Source organism: Mesocricetus auratus, unplaced genomic scaffold (assembly GCF_017639785.1).
Source record: "Mesocricetus auratus isolate SY011 unplaced genomic scaffold, BCM_Maur_2.0 Super-Scaffold_100037, whole genome shotgun sequence".
NCBI classification, from domain to species: domain Eukaryota; kingdom Metazoa; phylum Chordata; class Mammalia; order Rodentia; family Cricetidae; genus Mesocricetus; species Mesocricetus auratus.
This window is the reverse complement of record NW_024429215.1, coordinates 929,131-946,259: the sequence shown is the minus strand read 5'-3', so window position 1 is coordinate 946,259 and position 17,129 is coordinate 929,131. Positions and strand designations below refer to the sequence as shown.

Genomic DNA, 17,129 nt, shown 5'->3' with positions numbered 1-17,129 from the left:
CACCCTGTGAGGGTAACTAATGAAACTGGAAACCTGGAGATCAATGCACAGGTTGACTGCGGCTCAAGGGAGATTGAAGTGTCTTTCAAGCCACTCACTACCTCCTCCAGGCAGCTTCTCGTCTTGCCTGGTCCAGGCGGCTCGACTGGTGTCTGCTTCATGGCTGGTGTGAGCATCTTCTGCGCAGCTCAGCCTGTCTGACTGTGTCAGCAGCTCTTACTGATTATATATGCAGAAGGGCACCAGTGGGTCTTGCCAATTTCTGCAACTTCCTGAAGCTCTTAAGGTGTCTATTTCTGAGCTTCGAGACTTTCTCTGCATGATGAAATATTTCACCTTTGGTTAGAGCATCCCATTTCCCTTTTTACTATGTAGATGGGTGTTTTGTCTGCATGTGCATGTTACCTTTCTTTTGGATAGCCTGTGTTTTAAGGAGTTTCCTTCAAGAAGGAAGGGTTTAATCACAGAGGAAGCTGATACAAATGACCAGTCATTTTTGTTTTGTGTTCCAGTAAGACTACATGTAGAAGGCAGGGAGTGGGAAGAGAGGGTGGATAGTAGAATATAGGTGATATGAAATTACAGAGTGGGGATCCTGTGGGAAGACTCATTCAAATAAATAGTGGCGAGCAGGCTGCTGAAAGACCAACTCGAATGAGATGTCCATGAAGACGCTCCCTGGGAACCTACCATTTTGCAACCCCAGTAAAAAATACAGTAAGAAATGTTAGAACATATGTTCTATAATCTTTTACACTGGGTGCTGTGTGCTAAATGTTTAACTGGGAAGTGGGGCAGAAAGAAAGGAGGAAGAAAGTAAGGATGTATGAAGAAACCTCATGAAATTCATTCTTTTACAAGTTAATAGTAAACACGATTTAAAAATCTTGGGAGGTGTCCCAGGTACCAGGACTATTAAATGGAACTCTGTGTACCAGGTACTGGTCATCTGCATAAGACTTATTTGTCAGGGCGGCCCCATAGTTGCTTCAAACAAAACAGGTCATAACCCGTACTCTTGCTTGGCCCCCATAGGTTCATGGTGTTACTGAAGACACCAAACACTTTAGGGGAGAGAGAGGGAGAGAGAGAGAGAGAGAGAGAGAGAGAGAGAGAGAGAGAGAGAGAGAGAGAGAGAGAGAGAGAGAGAGAGAGAGAGCAATCTTGCTGCTGGCTAGGTTTCACAGGACTGCAAAGAAAAGATGTCAATGGTCTTGTCCACCCCTGTACCCTACAACCTGCAACACAAACCTACCAGCCAAGATGTATGCACAGTTGTGATGCTGGTATGACTGCTATTGAGCATAAGCAACCTCTTTCCTGATTGGATTTGAGGTCTGCTCTGTAGAGGGCAGTTCATGCCTAGTACTGTAAACATTGTCAAAAACTATGGCTTGGGAATTATTGTAGGAAGAAAGACCCATTGATGTTTGCTAATGATCATGTTGTTAATCTGTCATCTAAATGTTCATGTTTATAATTATCAATTTGTACTACTCTCAACCTTGGTGAAGAAGTCTCCTCTTGCAGTTGGTAGTGGGCAAGGTAATACTGACATTAAGCAATAGCTGGAGATTGGGTAGTTGCCGTTTCATCATGGCTGATGGAGGGTTCTAAGAGTCTCCTTTCCCTCTTAAGAGTCTACTGGCAGTTAATGGAAGTTGCATCATTTTAGAGTTTGGAGTAAATACTTGCATATTTTTTTCAGTACTTCAAGATGAATTCACAATACTCTCAGGGATTTCTTTCCTTTTTTTTCTCTAGGGTTTTGGGTTTAGAAGATTTTTGGGAATTCTTTGTATAGCCCTGGCTGTCTTGCAATTTTCTCTGTAGACCAGACTGTCCTTGAATTCACAAAGACCCACCTGCCTCTACCGCCAGAGTTCAGCGATTGAAGGCATGTACCACCATTCCTGGCATTATTATGAATTTTTGGCTAATGAATGAGATGTTTTTATATCTTTTTCCAGGGGCTAAAGAGATGGGTTGGTTAGTGGCCCTGGCATCTCTTCTAGAGGACCGGAGTTCAATTGCCAACACACATATAGTAGCACATGATTGTCTGTAACCACGGCATCAGGGGATTTGATGCCCTCTTCTGACCTCTACAAGTACTGGTGTATATGTATTGCACAGTATTACAAGCAGGCAAAGCAACCATACGCATAAAAAAAGGGGGGGGGGAGTCTTTTTTTTTTTTGGTTTTTCTAGACAGGGTTTCTCTGTATTGCTTTGGAGCCTGTACTGGAACTCCCTTTGTAGACCAGGCTGGTCTCGAACTCACAGAGATCCACTTGCTCCTGCCTCCCGAGTGCTGGGATTAAAGGAGTGCGCCACCAACGCCCAGCTAAAAAAGCTTTTTTAAACAATTACATTTGCAGAATTTTATTTTAACATAAACTTTGTAATATTTTCTAATATTTAATCTCCCTTAAAAAAATTCCACAAGTGGGCTGGCGAGATGGCTCAGAGGTTAAGAGCACTGACTGCTCTTCCAGAGGTCCTGAGTTCAATTCCCAGCAACCACATGGTGGCTCACAACCATCCATAATGAGATCTGGTGCCCTCTGCTGGCTTGCAGACATACATGGAGGCAGGATGTTGTATTCATAATAAATAAATCTTAAAAAAAATTCCACAAGTTTATGTTTCTCTTCTTGTTACTTTTTCAAGACAGGTTTTACGGTGTAGCCCCCTGGCTGTCCCGAAACTCACTTGCTTTGTAAACTAGGCTGACTTCAAACTCCGAACTCAGAGATCCTCTTGCTTCTGCTTCCTGTGCGCTGGGATTTAAGGTGTGGGCTATTCATGTTTTTATTATGTATACTATTGTGATTTGTAAGCATAGAATACTGGGTAAATGCTATGTCACATTATTTAAAACTACTTTGTCTCTCCAGTATGAATTTTCTGATGTGGTCTAAGAGTTGAGCACTTAGTAAAAGAGTTGTCACATTCCTTATTTCTGTAAGATTTCTCTCCAGTATGAACCGTGTTTTTAGACTTGAACATTGATTAAAGGGTTTGTCACATACCTCACATTTGTGTGGCTTCTCACCAGTATGGATTCTGTAATGCCTTTTAAGATGTAATAATTCAGTATAGAACTTACCACATTCTTTACATTTGTATAACTTTTATAATTTTCTATTTTTTGTTTTTCAAGACAGGGTTTCTTTGTCCTGGAACTCTCTCTGTAGACCAGGCTGGCCTCGAACTCAGAGAGGCCTCCGGAGTGCTGGGATTAAAGGCGTGGGCCACCAACGCCCGATTTTCTGATGCCTTCTAAATGAGGAATAGCGGGGAAAGGCTCTTGTCACACTTACTGCACTTGTAAGCCGTCTCTCCAGTATGGATTCTCTGCTGTACACTGAGGCTTGAGGCAGTACTGAAGCTTTCTCCACATTTCCCTATACTAGTGTTATCTTGTTGCGGGTGATCCTGTTTGGACACCCCTTGGGGGAGGGGGTGAGAAGATCCAGCATCAATCACACAGGCAGGCACACGGGGCGTTGAGTGAGTAGCAGAGCATGCTGCAAACTCATTTACTAAGTTAGGCTGCTTTATACCCCCTTCCCTCCCAAGGTCCCATTGGCTCAGGTGACTGACTTTGCTGCATTGTCCTATCCTCATCGCCATCCCTGTAAGCTGTTTCTTCCATCAGCAAGTCTCTGGGTGCATACAGAGACAAGCTTGGCTCAGGGAGGAAGTGCCTGCGATTGCAGCCTGGTTAGGCAGGCCGGCAGTTTCTCCTACGGTGTCTCTCCAGTGTAGATCGGTTATTGCAAAAGACTGTATATGGAACCCCAAAATACCAGGAAAATGTACATCTATCTGGTCATTAAGCAAGTATGAAATTTGAAATCAGAATGTGTGGTCCTGCAAAACCAAATTACAAGAAGGGATCCCGGTGATGATCAGAGTAATATACAAGAGAATATTCAAAAGGTTCAGTCTTTGTGGACTTCAGTGAATGAGATACTCATGTTTCTGGAAAAGGAGAGAGAAGGTGTTAGTTCAGTCTTCAGTCTTGTTAACTGGTGTGCTTTGGATGGAACTAATGTTGCTGTTAATATTCCAAGGCTCTTACTTGACAGAATCAAGGAGCAGACATGTCAGTTGCAGATGGGAAATGTTTGCGAGGCTGGAAAATTGAACCCCTTGACAATTATTCAATTGTTAAATGAAGTCTTAAAAGTAAACAAAATAATAACATTGTAAGGCTGACCAAGCAAGTTTGACAGTAGACCTTCATTCCCTTGAAAAAGAAACCAAATTTCAGAGGGAAACATATGAGGCATAAAATAAAAAGAATGTCTCTGCAATAAGACATTCTGTCCTTGAAAGAAAATGGCATAAGAAGTGGACAGGAAAGAAGAAAAAAGAAAAAAGATTGAAAAAAGCCAGGGAGTAAAAGGCAGGTGGATCTCTGTGAGTTCGAGAGCAGCCTGGTCTACAGTGTGAGTTCCAGGACAGCCTCCAAAGCCACAGAGAAACCCTGTCTCGAATCCCTGCCCCCCCAAAAAAGGAGTGGAAAGAATTTCTTGGTCTGTGTCCTTTACGTCTAACTAGAGGCGGGGCTTCAGCTGTAGATCTTTTGTCCCCCATGTCCCCTCTTTCGTTTTATCCTGTGTCAGAGGAAACACATGGAAAGAGTAAAGTATCCTGCTTCACTTCCAGACACACATAAAGAACATAACCAAGACAGTGGTAGCAAAGAGAAGACCACACCCTAGAAGGTGTGTGTGATTTAGCCAGCTGCCCGGTACCTTTCTCCTTACAATGTGCTTCCTCAGCAGATACAAACAGTTCGACACTACCGGAAAAGGATCCAACTATAGGAACTCCCAAAGAGAAAAACATAATGACGTTTAAGAACATGCCAGATTCTCTGACGTGGAACTCTCCTTTATCAGATTGCAAAGGATATACTGACCTAGTGTGTTCAGAGGACTTCTGTCAGAGAAAAAGAGACCCATCCCAGAAAGAGCAAGATCGCCCAGTAGAAGCATTTGCCAGAGTAGTTCTGTCTGACCCACCACAGTTCTCTGAAAGAAACAAGTCAAATTAGAGGAGCTAATTGACACTCTAATTTCTAATCCTTTCTTAACCAGGAGACAAATTCCCCGAACTCCAGAAAACTTGATAACTGAGATTAGGAGCTCATGGAGAAAAGCTGCTGAAACTGAAGATAACAGAATCTCAGATTGGATCCTAGTAGATGTCAAAGCTAGAGAAGTGTTGCCAGAGCCTTCTCCTGTACTGGATAATCAGAGGGAACTAAGCATGACTATTCCCCCCCCCCCAGTTTTGATCAGTTTTAGTTGCCCGAAGAAAAGGCTGTCCCAGATCAGCTGAAAAGTGACCCCCCCCCAGCAGAAGACAAATCAGACTTGATAAATTAAAAAAAAAACTTTTTGTGAACAAGATTTAGTGTGCAACCACCAGGCTTTCAGAAACTGGACAGATGAAGGCATTCTACCTTGCAGTGGCAGTGGAATAGATGTGGTGGGCAGATGTGAGGAGGGTTCTGTTCGAATATTGGACCACTCACGAGCTTCTTGCAGTGAAAATTCCACACATACAAGTCTGTTATAGGACTCTTTCAGAGGTTGAGTGGTATACCATGTTAAATAAGTTACAAATGCACTTTGGCCTCTTGTAATGTCTCTGTATGTTTAGGTCCTTTTTGACAAATATCTGAGATTGAAATGTGAAGTATTTAGAAATAGCAAAGGTCAATCAAGAATTTATCCCTTGTTTATAATTAACAAAAATATAAATGAAAATTCACACAAAAAAACTTTATATGGAGACAAACGAATCATTCTCCCTGCCTGTGCTATTTCTTTGCAGCGTAGAATCTCTGATCTTGAGCAATGCTAGAACACAAACTTAAAGATTTCTCACAGTCTTTAGATTGACAAGGTTCTTCTCCAGTGTATATGCTTTCACGTCTGTCTGGGTTTGATGAGTCAACAGAGGCATCCCTGTGACTACTGCATGTGTAGTTATTAGAGTTTTCTGTAGTTTCACTTGTTCTATGAAGTGCACATGAGGAGGAGTCATGAAACACTTTGTCAAGCTCATCACACTGACAAGACTCCTTTTCAATCTTCACATGGTGATGGACAGGATCATATATGCAATAGTTTTCTGAAAATGAGTACAGTTCAGATTAACATGGCTTGTTCCAAGATTAAACATGTGATAAATGACTAAGTTCTGACGAAGTCTACAAGCAACTATTTAGCACTCAGTAGTTCACAACTTTTCACTAATAATTGTATGGATTCTCACAAAAACAGAATGAAATCCTTCAAGATGAAACCATTAACTGAGGAATTAGTAATTCTCTTTGATTCAGAAAGGAAGAGTACAGTTCAGAAGACCTAGTTCCTTTTAAGATTAAAGGATTGCTTAAAAGAATCAAAGGGTTTTTTTTTCAGGTACCATAAAAAAGTTCTTTCCTACTACCAAATGTTCCCTAGTCTCCTGTTATTTCCAAGACAGCTTAACATAGCTTTTACAACCTATGAAGTCAGTACATATAAAGGATGAGTTAGGAATTCTACAAGCAAAATGTTCTCACCCACAGAGACCAGGTTGCTGTAATTCTCCAACATGACATCAATGCACAAAGTTCTCTGAGCAGAGTCCAGGCATTCCCACTCCTCCCGGGAGAAGTCCAATAACATCCTTGAATGTCACCAGTTCCTGTAATGGAAAATGACAGTTTATCTGGGTGTGGTGGCACACACTTTTAATACCAGCATTCAAGAAGAAGAGGCAGGCAGATCTCTGTGAAGTTCCAGGACAGCCTGATCTACAATGTGAACTCCGGGACAGCTAGGGCTGTTACACAGATAAGTCCTGTCCCAGAAAACAAACATACAAACAAAAGTACATTTGACCACATGGTACAAGATAGAATGCTTTTCTAGATATAAGAGCACTTAAGGAAATTAGGGATGTAGATGAGCAAAAACAATTATTCAAAAAGATGCTCTTTTACACAGTATAATGGATTGTCTAACTCTGTGAAAACAGGATGAAATAATACTGTCACAAGCATATCCATGAAAAAAACACACATTTATGGTCTGGTTATCTGTTATGGATGTGGTGTTTATGTCCCATAGAATCACAGTATACAAGTCTCAGAAGGAAAATTCAGGATGAGGAAATGTGCTTTAAATGCTGTACCTGTAGATTAAGCTAAAACACTGACAAAATCCATTCTGTCTGTACTTGGACCTTACATGACTATTCTAACGGGCTCACGTAGGATGTTTAAGCTCTAGGCCTGATGCCAGATCATTAAATAGCAATGGGGAAGGTATGGAAGGCATATATCATGACAGATATTATAGGCAATGAGTTTTATATTTTTTCCCTCAGTAACAAGTAGTGTAACAACACTGCATACTGCTAATTTTAACATTAATATATTAGATAGCTCATGAAATAAATTTTATAAGAATATTTGGGCAACTAACAAGTAGAAAAATCCACATCAGCCAAATCTAACATAGTCTAAAATTTTCTTTATTTTTTTAATAACAGGATTTTTAAAACTTTATTTAGTATAGTGTTCTGCTGTGAGCCATCATGTGGTTACTGGGAATTGAACTCAGGACCTCTGGAAGAACAGACTGTGCTCTTAATCTCTGAGCTCTGAGCCATCTCTCCAGCCCCTAAAATTTTCTTATAATACACAAGCCAACTTTGACAAAAAGAGTATTTTTGAAGGTTTTGAAGACTATTTCACTCCTCAAGAGTAGTTAAAATTGATCAAAGTCGAAAAACACATCAAATAATATTTAAGTTGCAGCTCAGCATGTACATATAAGTGTGGTAACTGTGGATGCATTCAGAAGGAACTGTGAGTAAATGAATATATTAAATTATGTGAGAATTATACTTCCTTTCAGAGCTTTACAAATAGGATAGAGCACAGAATAGACCAAGAGAAAACCTGAGCTATTATGTCTGAAATTTGTAGTTATCAATGTTTTCTTTTTAGTACTTATGTGTATTGTCTAAAAGATTTTAGGTTAGTAGTGTTTATGATTCTTCCTTTACTTCTCTGAAAATGGAAAGTGGTGACATTCTGTCTGAGCCATGAATCACTGATAGAAATACAAACCTATGGGTCAGAGACCATTCCCCAAATCTCTACTTTAAAATACTTCAGCTTCAGAGTAGGGGAGTAGAGCCATCATGATGTGGGATATCCTTCTATATGCTGCGAATATGTATTGCTTTTATTGGTTGATAAATAAAGCTGACTTGGTCAATGGCTAGGCAGAATAGAGCTAGGCAAGAAATCCAAACCAAGATTTGGAAAGAAACAAGGGAGACACCATGTAGCCACTGGGAAGCAATATGTAAGGTATGAAGCCATGGACCTTGTGGTAAAATATAGAATAATATAAATGGGTTAATTTAATTGTGAGAGCTAGTTAGTAATGTCTGAGCTATGGCCAAACAATTATAATTGTTATTAAGCCTCAGAATGATTACTTAATAAGTGCTGTGGGGACCAGTGGGCGGGAGAGAAACCACTTAAGTAAGACCTGGAGAGACAGAGAAAAACTTCCAACTACACCACTGCTGTCACAGGAGCTGAGTAGAGCAAAGCAATCATGAGGAATTTCTGCATCAAATGTGATGGCTTCTGCACATCAATCAGTCAATGCCCCAAGACATGATTGCTGATGCATTCCACATAGGGCCACATAATGAGTCCCAGCCAGAAAGGGCTGCAGAGTGGGATCCTGTTTGAGAGGGAAAAAGAGAAATAACAAAATACTGATCTCTTTAGTTTGGGAAGTTACCACTGAGCATCCTAACCGAGTGAGTTGAGTGATGTGAGCAGCGATTCCACTGAGAGAAACAGATATCAGGTATCAACAAACACATGGACACATCATCACTGTCATGGTATTAAACACCAAAGAGAAAAACATGTGAACTACAATCTGAATATACACTCAAGAGCATCAGTTTCATGGCAAGATCAAGCAACGTGTACCAGCCATGTCTACATTCTGTAGTGTTCATAACAAAGAATTATTTAGTATCAAGAACCAATATTCATTCTCTCTCTCTCTCTCTCTCTCTCTCTCTCTCTCTCTCTCTCTCTCTCTCTCTGTCTGTCTCTGTCTCTCTCCCCCTCCTTCCCTCCCTCCCTCTCTCTCTCTCTGTCTCTCTTTCTCGGTTTTTTGACCCAGGGTTTCTCTGTAGCTTTGGAGGCTGTCCTGGAAGTCACTCAGTAGTTCAGACTGGCCTTGAACTCACAGAGAACCTCATGTCTCTCCCTCCCAAGTGCTGGGATTAAAGGCTGCCTGGCAAGTTTCTCTTAATTCTACATGTTTCTAAGACGCTGTTACAACCAGCCCATATGCTTCAATATGCATTTTTATAACCATGATTCAAGGAACTGGCACAGATCCCACAAATGCAGCCTGTATAGTCCATGAGGCCTCACTCAACAGTTTGTAAGAATACAGTCCATCCTCCATATCAGTTGGGCTTCAATTTTATTTTCCCCCAAAACACAATTTCTCTGTGTATGTCCTGGAACACACTCTGTAGAAGAGGCTAGTCTTTTTTTTTTCTTTTTTTCTTTTTTTTTGGTTTTTACGAGACAAGGTTTCTCTGTGTTGTTTTGGAGGCTGTCAGTCCAGCCCAGCCTCGAACTCACTGAGATCCGCCTGCCTCTGCCTCCCCAGTGCTGGGATTAAAGGTGTGCGCCACCACTGCCTGGCAAGAGGCTAGTCTTGAATTCAGAGAACCACCTGCCTACAGAGTGCTGGCATTAAAGGCATACGGTGTGACCACCAAGTCCCAACAAAAAATTGTTTTGGCTGCTGTTCATACATCACAGAGGAAATAGTTTCCATATTACAGGTCATAAGTGGATATGGGATGTGCACCCTCAAAACAAAACAACACAACAAAGTGGGGGCAAAATTGAGAAAAGTGCCACAGGAGATGTGGAATTATAGGACTGCAGTGTAAAGCTGTAGTCATAAAGGCAGTCTTGGTATGGGCATGAAAATAGACAGGAGGATAACAGAATATGATAGAGAATGCAGAAAGAAAACCAGAAAGCTATGCTTACTTAATATTTAATAAGGGAGGTTAAAAAGATAGATTACAAAAGTATTTCCTCTTCTACAAATGGTGCCTGCCAAGTTGGATCCTGTAGGATAATGAAATTAGATTCCTATCTATCACCTTGTACAGGAATCAATTAAAAATAGATCAAAGACCCTATTTAAAACCAGAAACCTAGACAACATAGGGAATACCCATGAGGTATTGAGATTGGCAAGGACTTCCGTGTTAGAAAGAACACCATCAACGCACAAACTGACCCAGATACCAACAGATGGGACCCACATGAAAACAAAGAGTTTCTGTTTACCAACGGAAACAGCCAGCAGGGCACACAGACACCCACAGACTGGGAGAGAATCTGTACCAGTGATGCTTTGAAGAGGGACTCATATATAGGACTTACTGAGAATTACAGAATTGTTTCTAGTGAAACAGAATCTGGCAAAACTGATTTCCTGTTCCACTTCCACATCACCTGACCCCTTCCTCTCCTTCACCAACTCCTCTCCCACACCTGCATCCTTAGCTTCCATCTCCTCTCTCCTTCCAAGGCCCTTTGTTCTGCTGCACAGGTGAGCAGGTCAGGGTGATCAGTGAGCCCTGCACATGAGAAAGAGATTGTTCAGGAAGCCCCTGGATTTCTCACACAGTACTGTGCTCTGTATATGAAGAGGAAACTAAATACAGGATTACACAAATGATTCTGCAGCTGTCATATAGAGTCCCAATACTGAAAATATCTAGGAAGCATTTGCAGTGAGTGTAACTTGAATGCCACTTCCAGTCACAGCTCAGTCAAATCCTGGGGGCAGAAATGGAACTGAATGATTGGGATGAGAATATCATATACTACTGAGGTTCTGAATTTATCATAGACCCAAGATGATGGAAACCTTGCACCTCTCAAAGGGACACACGTTTGCTGAGTAATTTGCTAAGAAACCCTGAGGAGGAGCAAGGGAGACTGCAAGCAAACTTTCTCAACCACAGAAACCATTCTGCTGAAATTCTGCAACATCCAGTCTTTGTACGAAGCCCCCAGGACAGGGTCCAGGCATTGTCACCTCCTGGGAAAAGTTCACAGTCACCTCTGGCTGTCAACAAACAACAAAGTTAAACACAACAGTTAGAAAGTTCTGTTGGTGCACACCTTTAATCTTAGCACTTGGGAGAAACAGGTGTGTGGAATTCTGTGCATTCCAGTCCAGCCTGGTCTACAAGGTGAGGTCTGAGCCAGACACTAACATTGTAAGTTCAGATCTCAAACACAGGAAACACAAGAACCAAAAATAACAGTTAGGCCATGTGTCCATGAACAGGAGTGCTTTTCTTGAACCGAGGAGACCAAAGACTATTGTAGACATTTTTCTGATGTCTACAATATTTACTGGAATTATTCAAAAGATGCTTTCTAATATCCTATACTATAATACTTTTTTCCTCTGGTCTTTCATTTTTTTTTTTTGAGACAGGGTTTTTTTTTTTTTCAGTATAGCCCTTGCTGTCCTGAAACTCGAGTTTAGATTCAACTGGCGTCAAATTCAAAGATTCACATGCCTTTGCCTCCCTAATCCTGGGATTAAAGATGTGTCCACCACCACCTGGCATATATTGTGATTTAAAAAATCAGCTCAAGGGTTTTTAATTAAGGAAAAATGATCCTAAAAGGGGGGAAGGGGAGGGGGGAGACTGACCTCTGGGGACAGGATCAGCAAGAAAGAGGAAAGAGGGAAAGAGAGGCAGAGAGTTGGAGAAATGTAGAGAGAGAGAGAGACAGAGACAGAGACAGAGACAGAGAGAGACAGAGAGAGACAGAGAGAGACAGAGAGAAACAGACAGGCAGGGAGAGAAAGAGATTGAATAGGCACAGGTGGTGTTCTTAGTGGCAGCAGCTGGGAGCATATGCTGTTAGAACTCCAAAGGCAGGCCAGTACAAATGCCTAAATACTAACAAGTATGCCTTTTATAACTGTGAAAATACTGTGCTTTTCCAGACTCCAACATACAAAATTAAAAACTCAGTACAGGAAAACACATTTTGTTTTTGTTTTTTTACTTTTTTTTTTTTTGGTCTGTGTTATTTTGTTTGGTTTTTTGAGACAGGGTCTTATGTAGCTATGGGTGCCCTGGAACTCACTATGTAGACTAGGCTGGCCTTGAACTCACTAAGATGAACTGGTCTCTGTCTCCTAAGTGCAGGGATTCAAGGCCTGTGCCACCAGGCCTGGCAGAGACACTTTTCAGAATGCTTTCTTTATATTACAGAGTGCATACATCTCAGACATAAAATGAATGGTGGGTTAAAAAGTTTACTTTTAAATGTTAATGTTTACAACCATATAAGTGGAACTGGCATATATATATATATATATATATATATATATATGTATGTATGTATGTATATATACAGATTGCAGTTTCAATTCAATCTGCAGGCATTCCTTTCTACAGGGTAACAGGCCAGTAGAAAAATCACTATGTCTGACTCTGGCCTGCCCAGAAACTCAAGGGTCTTGGAAATCCCCACCCTGAGTCTCTGTTGATGGCCTATGCTTCAGCCTTCATCCACAAGCTATGTTTCTGATCCCACTGTACTTTTCCGCTAGATCTCTGCACATGCTACAAAGACGCTAGTAAAGCCCGACCCTCCACTCAGCTCTCTGATGTCTCCTGTCTTCCCTTACAATGGTAATGGCTGTTCTGTGTCTTCAAAAATCTGTGTGAGCTTTGTTGCCTGGTGTGACTTTGTGTTATTCCTTGCCTCCCGACTACAAAGATGCTCTTGCTCTGGAAAAACAAACAAAAACAAAAAACAAAACCCCGTCTTTCCAGGACTAATATCTAAAAGTTCTTCAGGGATGCCAAGTCATCAGGTACCCACCTATAATACGGAAGTTAGCATGGATAAATGTAAATTTCAAGAGTTTTGTCCTTTCCACCACACCAAAGAGAACCATGTTTGCAAATATCAACAGATAAATTGGAGTATTCTATCAAGTTATTTTTTTAATTATGATATTATTGTAGCCGGGCGGTGGCGGGACGGCACAGCCAGATGAATCTCTGAGTTCGAGGCCAGCCTGCACTACAGAGTGAGTTCCAGGACAGCCAGGACACGGAGAAACCCTGTCTGGAACCCACCCACCTCTGAAAAAAAATTATTATAACCAGAAGGTCAATGAAGAAAAAATAATAATAAATCAGGATTAGTCCAGTTCACATTATCTTAAATTAACCGACAAGGGAAGACATCCACAGCAAAATTTGGGAGCTGGCTTCCGGATGAAGAGCAGAAAACAGCTCGCACCCGGTCCCCTCCCTCCCGGATCCCAGCACCGCGGCTCCTCTGACCTGGGAGGTTCCAGGGCCGCCGGGCTGCCGTTCCCGCCACTGCGCTGCTGCTGACACTGACTTTCCCAGGCCGCCCCAAGCGGACACTGAGGCTCCGGAGTCCCTGTGGCACCCAGCAGGCTCTTCCTCACCTGGTTCCTTCTCACAGTCCTACAGGGAATGGATCAACTTCCCCTGAAGGCGAAGCGGTTCCTAGAAGAGGCTCCTCGTGGCCCTGCCCACTACAACTGGATTCTGGTTACCTGTCCTGTAAACCCGCCCACCGCTGGCTCATTTACATAATGACTTTCATCAGGCACACTTGCTGCAAAGGCATACAAGCTGCCCAAGCAACGAACACATCAAGTCAAATCAAAACAAATGAAACCGAACCAAACTCCAGAACCTAATGCAGCATGGACTGCTGCACGGTGCCACTTTAATCTCAACACTCAACATGCAGAGAAATGTTTACCTTTTTTACTTCTAACTATGTCGGCCTAGCAAGTTTCTGATGAGCAAACAGCTTTATAATGAGCCCTTCACTTTAAAAAATGAGAAACAAACGGAAAAAAACAAAAGAAATGGTTACAAATGCCTTTAAGAAAACGGCATGGCCTAAGGACTGCAAGCAGGTCTACGTGCCCCCCCCCCATTCACCAAGCAACTGAGAGTCAGCTGATGGCACTCTCCTAATCAGAACTTCCTGCACCCACAGTGGGACCAATCAGAGTAGTGGATATGCTTGCATCCACCAGAAAAGAACCTTGGACCACTACCCACCAGGAGAGGAAGACACCCCACCTGATCCCACAGGAAAAAGGGATGGGAAGACAATATATGAATGCATTCAACAACAGGGAAACCAGTATGATACCACCAGAATCCAGGGACTCTACACCATCAAGACCTCAACATCACAACACAGATGAAACGTAAGAGAATGAGCTTACAAACAACTTCTTGAAGATTATGATAGCGACCCTAAAGAAGAAGTGAGAATATCCTTTAAAGAAATGCCTGAAGAAAAGACAAACCAAAAATTTCAAGAAGTAATTCAATCAGTGCCAGGTTTGAAAGCTGAAATAGAAACAATTTAAAAAAAAAGTCTGAAGGAATGCTGGAATTGGAAAAGATGGATAAACAACAGGAACTACAAACACAAGCATAACCACAGAATACAAGAGATGGAAGAGGGAATCTCAGGTGTTGAAGATACACTAGGGTGATGCTGCAACGATAAATGGCACACTTATTGAAAGTATGAGTAAATATTTATTGTAGAAATTACTCACAAGAGACAAACAAGCAACCCAGATGAGCCGGGTATTTTTCCAAAGCCAAACTGGAAGCCAAAAGAGGGCGAGAGGTTCTGCTGATCAGTCTTTTATTCCTTCCTCCATACATGCCCCTAGCCATGCCCAAAAGTGGGCTTGGCTAGTGATGTAGTTCATCGCCTATGTCCGTATAAGTCTTTAGTCACGCCTAAAGTGGGTGTGGTTAGCGGTGCGGTAAACTACCCTTTTATTACCTCATCTGTATGAGCCTCTAATATGCCACATGGCTAATGGCAGAGTACCAAATTTCCCCCTACACTAGGGGAAACAGATTTATCGACCAAAGAAAATCTTAAATACAACAAATCCCTAAGACAAAATATCCAGGAAATATGGGACACAGTGAAAAGGCCAAACCTAAGAATAATAGGGATAGAAGAAGGTGAAGAACCAGAGCTCAGGTGCAGAAAACATATTCAACAAAATCATAGAAGAAAACTTTCCCAACCTAAAGAAAGACATGCCAATGAAGGTACAAGAAGCTTACAGGCCAGGCGTTGGTGGCACACGCTATTAATCCCAGCACTCGAGAGGCAGAGGCAGGCGGATCTCTGTGAGTTCGAGGCCATCCTGGCCTACAGAGCGAGTTCCAGGGCAGCTTCCAAAACAATACAGAGAAACCCTGTCTCAAAAAAAAAAAAGCCTACAGATAACCAAAAAGAGTTGACCACAAAAAGTCCCCTCAGTACACAATAATCAAAACACCAAACTTACAGAATAAAGAAAGAATATTAATATCAGGAAGGGAAAAAGGCCAAGTAATATATAAACACAAACCTATGAGAATCACACCTGACTTCTCCATGGAAACTCTGAAATCCAGAAGGTCCTGGATAGATATTCTACCAACACTAAGAGACCACGGATACCAGACCAGACTACTATACCCAGCAAAGCTTTCAATCACTATAGATGGAGAAAACAAGATATTCCACGACAAAACCAGATTTAAACAATACATACTCACTAATACAGAACTACAGAAAGTACTGGAAGGAAAACTACAACATAATGAAGTTAACCACACTCATAAAAACATAGGCAATAGATAATTCGACTTTACAACACTTCTCAGGCATTTGGAGAGGGGTCTGAGAATTGAAATAAAGAACGTAGCAGGACATTCATGCAAGGAGAATGCCATTTATTAAAAAGGAGGGAAGACTTATGTACCAGTGATTCCCAAGTCCCTCTGGTAATAAGGATGAGCAGATAACAGGAACTTGCTTCAGGTCTTTTCCGAAGTAGGGAAACAAGAATTATTTGCTAGACAAGCTCCAAGTCACAGCAGATCCCTATAGGGGAAGGGCCCAACAAGGTAAGATTGTGAACTCAAACCCAGTCTATTGGGGGAGCTGGGAAGCAACTACCTCTTGTCTCCATGTGTGTCTGATTTTCCAGCCCACCTGATTTATCCAAGAGTATAAGAACCAGATCTGGGAATGGAGCCTTGTGAGAATTCTGACCTAAGAAGTTGTTCTTGAAATGTGTTTTTGAGCTTCTCCCAGGTGTAGTGGTTTAGAGTGAGTTTACCAAAAACACTTCAAATTGAATTCATTCAGAGCAGAAATAAGAAAAATTTTGCAGAAGATCAATATAAAAACACAGCAAGATTGACTAGGAGGTAGTGGTCCACACCTTTAATACCAGCAGTTGGGAGACAGAGGCAAGTGGACCTCTGAGTTCAAAGCCAGCTTGTTGTTATACAGAGAAATCCTGTCTTGAAAAAACAAAATAAAATAAAAACAAACAAAAAAGTGTTAAACTGTCCTTAAATAAAAATGCATATAACTTTCTGTTTTTAATTATTATTGCTTTGGGTTTTGTTTTTCCTTAGATTTTTTTTAAACAGGATCTAACTCTGTAGCCCAGGTTGTTCTGGAATTTACTATGAAGCCTGGGTCTTGTCATGTACCCTTGGATAACCTGCCTCAGTCTCCTGAAGACTGGGATTGAAGGCACACCCCACTAAACTTGGTGGCTCCTTTCTCATTATGTAGCCCCCAAATGGCCTAGAATTCATAGGCTCACCTGCCTCTGCTTCCTGAGTGCTGGCATCAAAGGCATGTGTGGTAGTGCCCACAGGTGTCAGTTGCAAATGGAGTTAGGGATGACTGTTGGGTCACCATGTGGATGTTGGGAACCAGACCCAAGTACTCTGCAAATGCTTCAGGTGCTTTTAACACAGCTATTTCAACTACAGGGCTATGTAGACAGACCTTGTTTCAGAAAAGAGAGAGCGCGCGAGAGAACAAGAAGAAAAGATTAGAACTACACAGTCACACTTGACAGAGCTATTATCCTTCGCTTTATTTGGCTTGGAAAATAACTCCT

At 41.7% G+C, this 17,129-nt stretch overlaps 1 protein-coding gene and 1 pseudogene across 1 annotated transcript; one reads left to right on the top strand and one right to left on the bottom strand.

Moving 5' to 3' along the window:
• The first annotated feature begins 1,442 nt into the window (after window positions 1-1,442).
• LOC110339389 lies at window positions 1,443-5,616 on the top strand (annotated as a pseudogene).
• Window positions 5,617-5,655: 39 nt separating this feature from the next.
• On the bottom strand, window positions 5,656-6,717 carry LOC121135348 (zinc finger protein 54-like). The gene is made up of 2 exons (XM_040733922.1): window positions 6,593-6,717; window positions 5,656-6,156 (listed from the first exon to the last, which is right to left on the bottom strand). Exons 1-2 carry the CDS (start codon window positions 6,696-6,698, stop codon window positions 5,843-5,845), a joined length of 420 nt encoding a protein of 139 aa, XP_040589856.1. The 5' UTR covers window positions 6,699-6,717; the 3' UTR covers window positions 5,656-5,842.
• Window positions 6,718-17,129: the final 10,412 nt, after the last annotated feature.

Coding starts and splice junctions, on each gene's coding strand:
- LOC121135348 (XM_040733922.1), bottom strand. CDS start 6,698: ATGTTATTGGACTTCTCCCGGGAGGAGTGGGAATGCCTGGACTCTGCT. Junction 6,157..6,592: donor CAGCAACCTGGTCTCTGTGG/GTGAGAACATTT, acceptor ACTCATTTTCAG/AAAACTATTGCATATATGAT.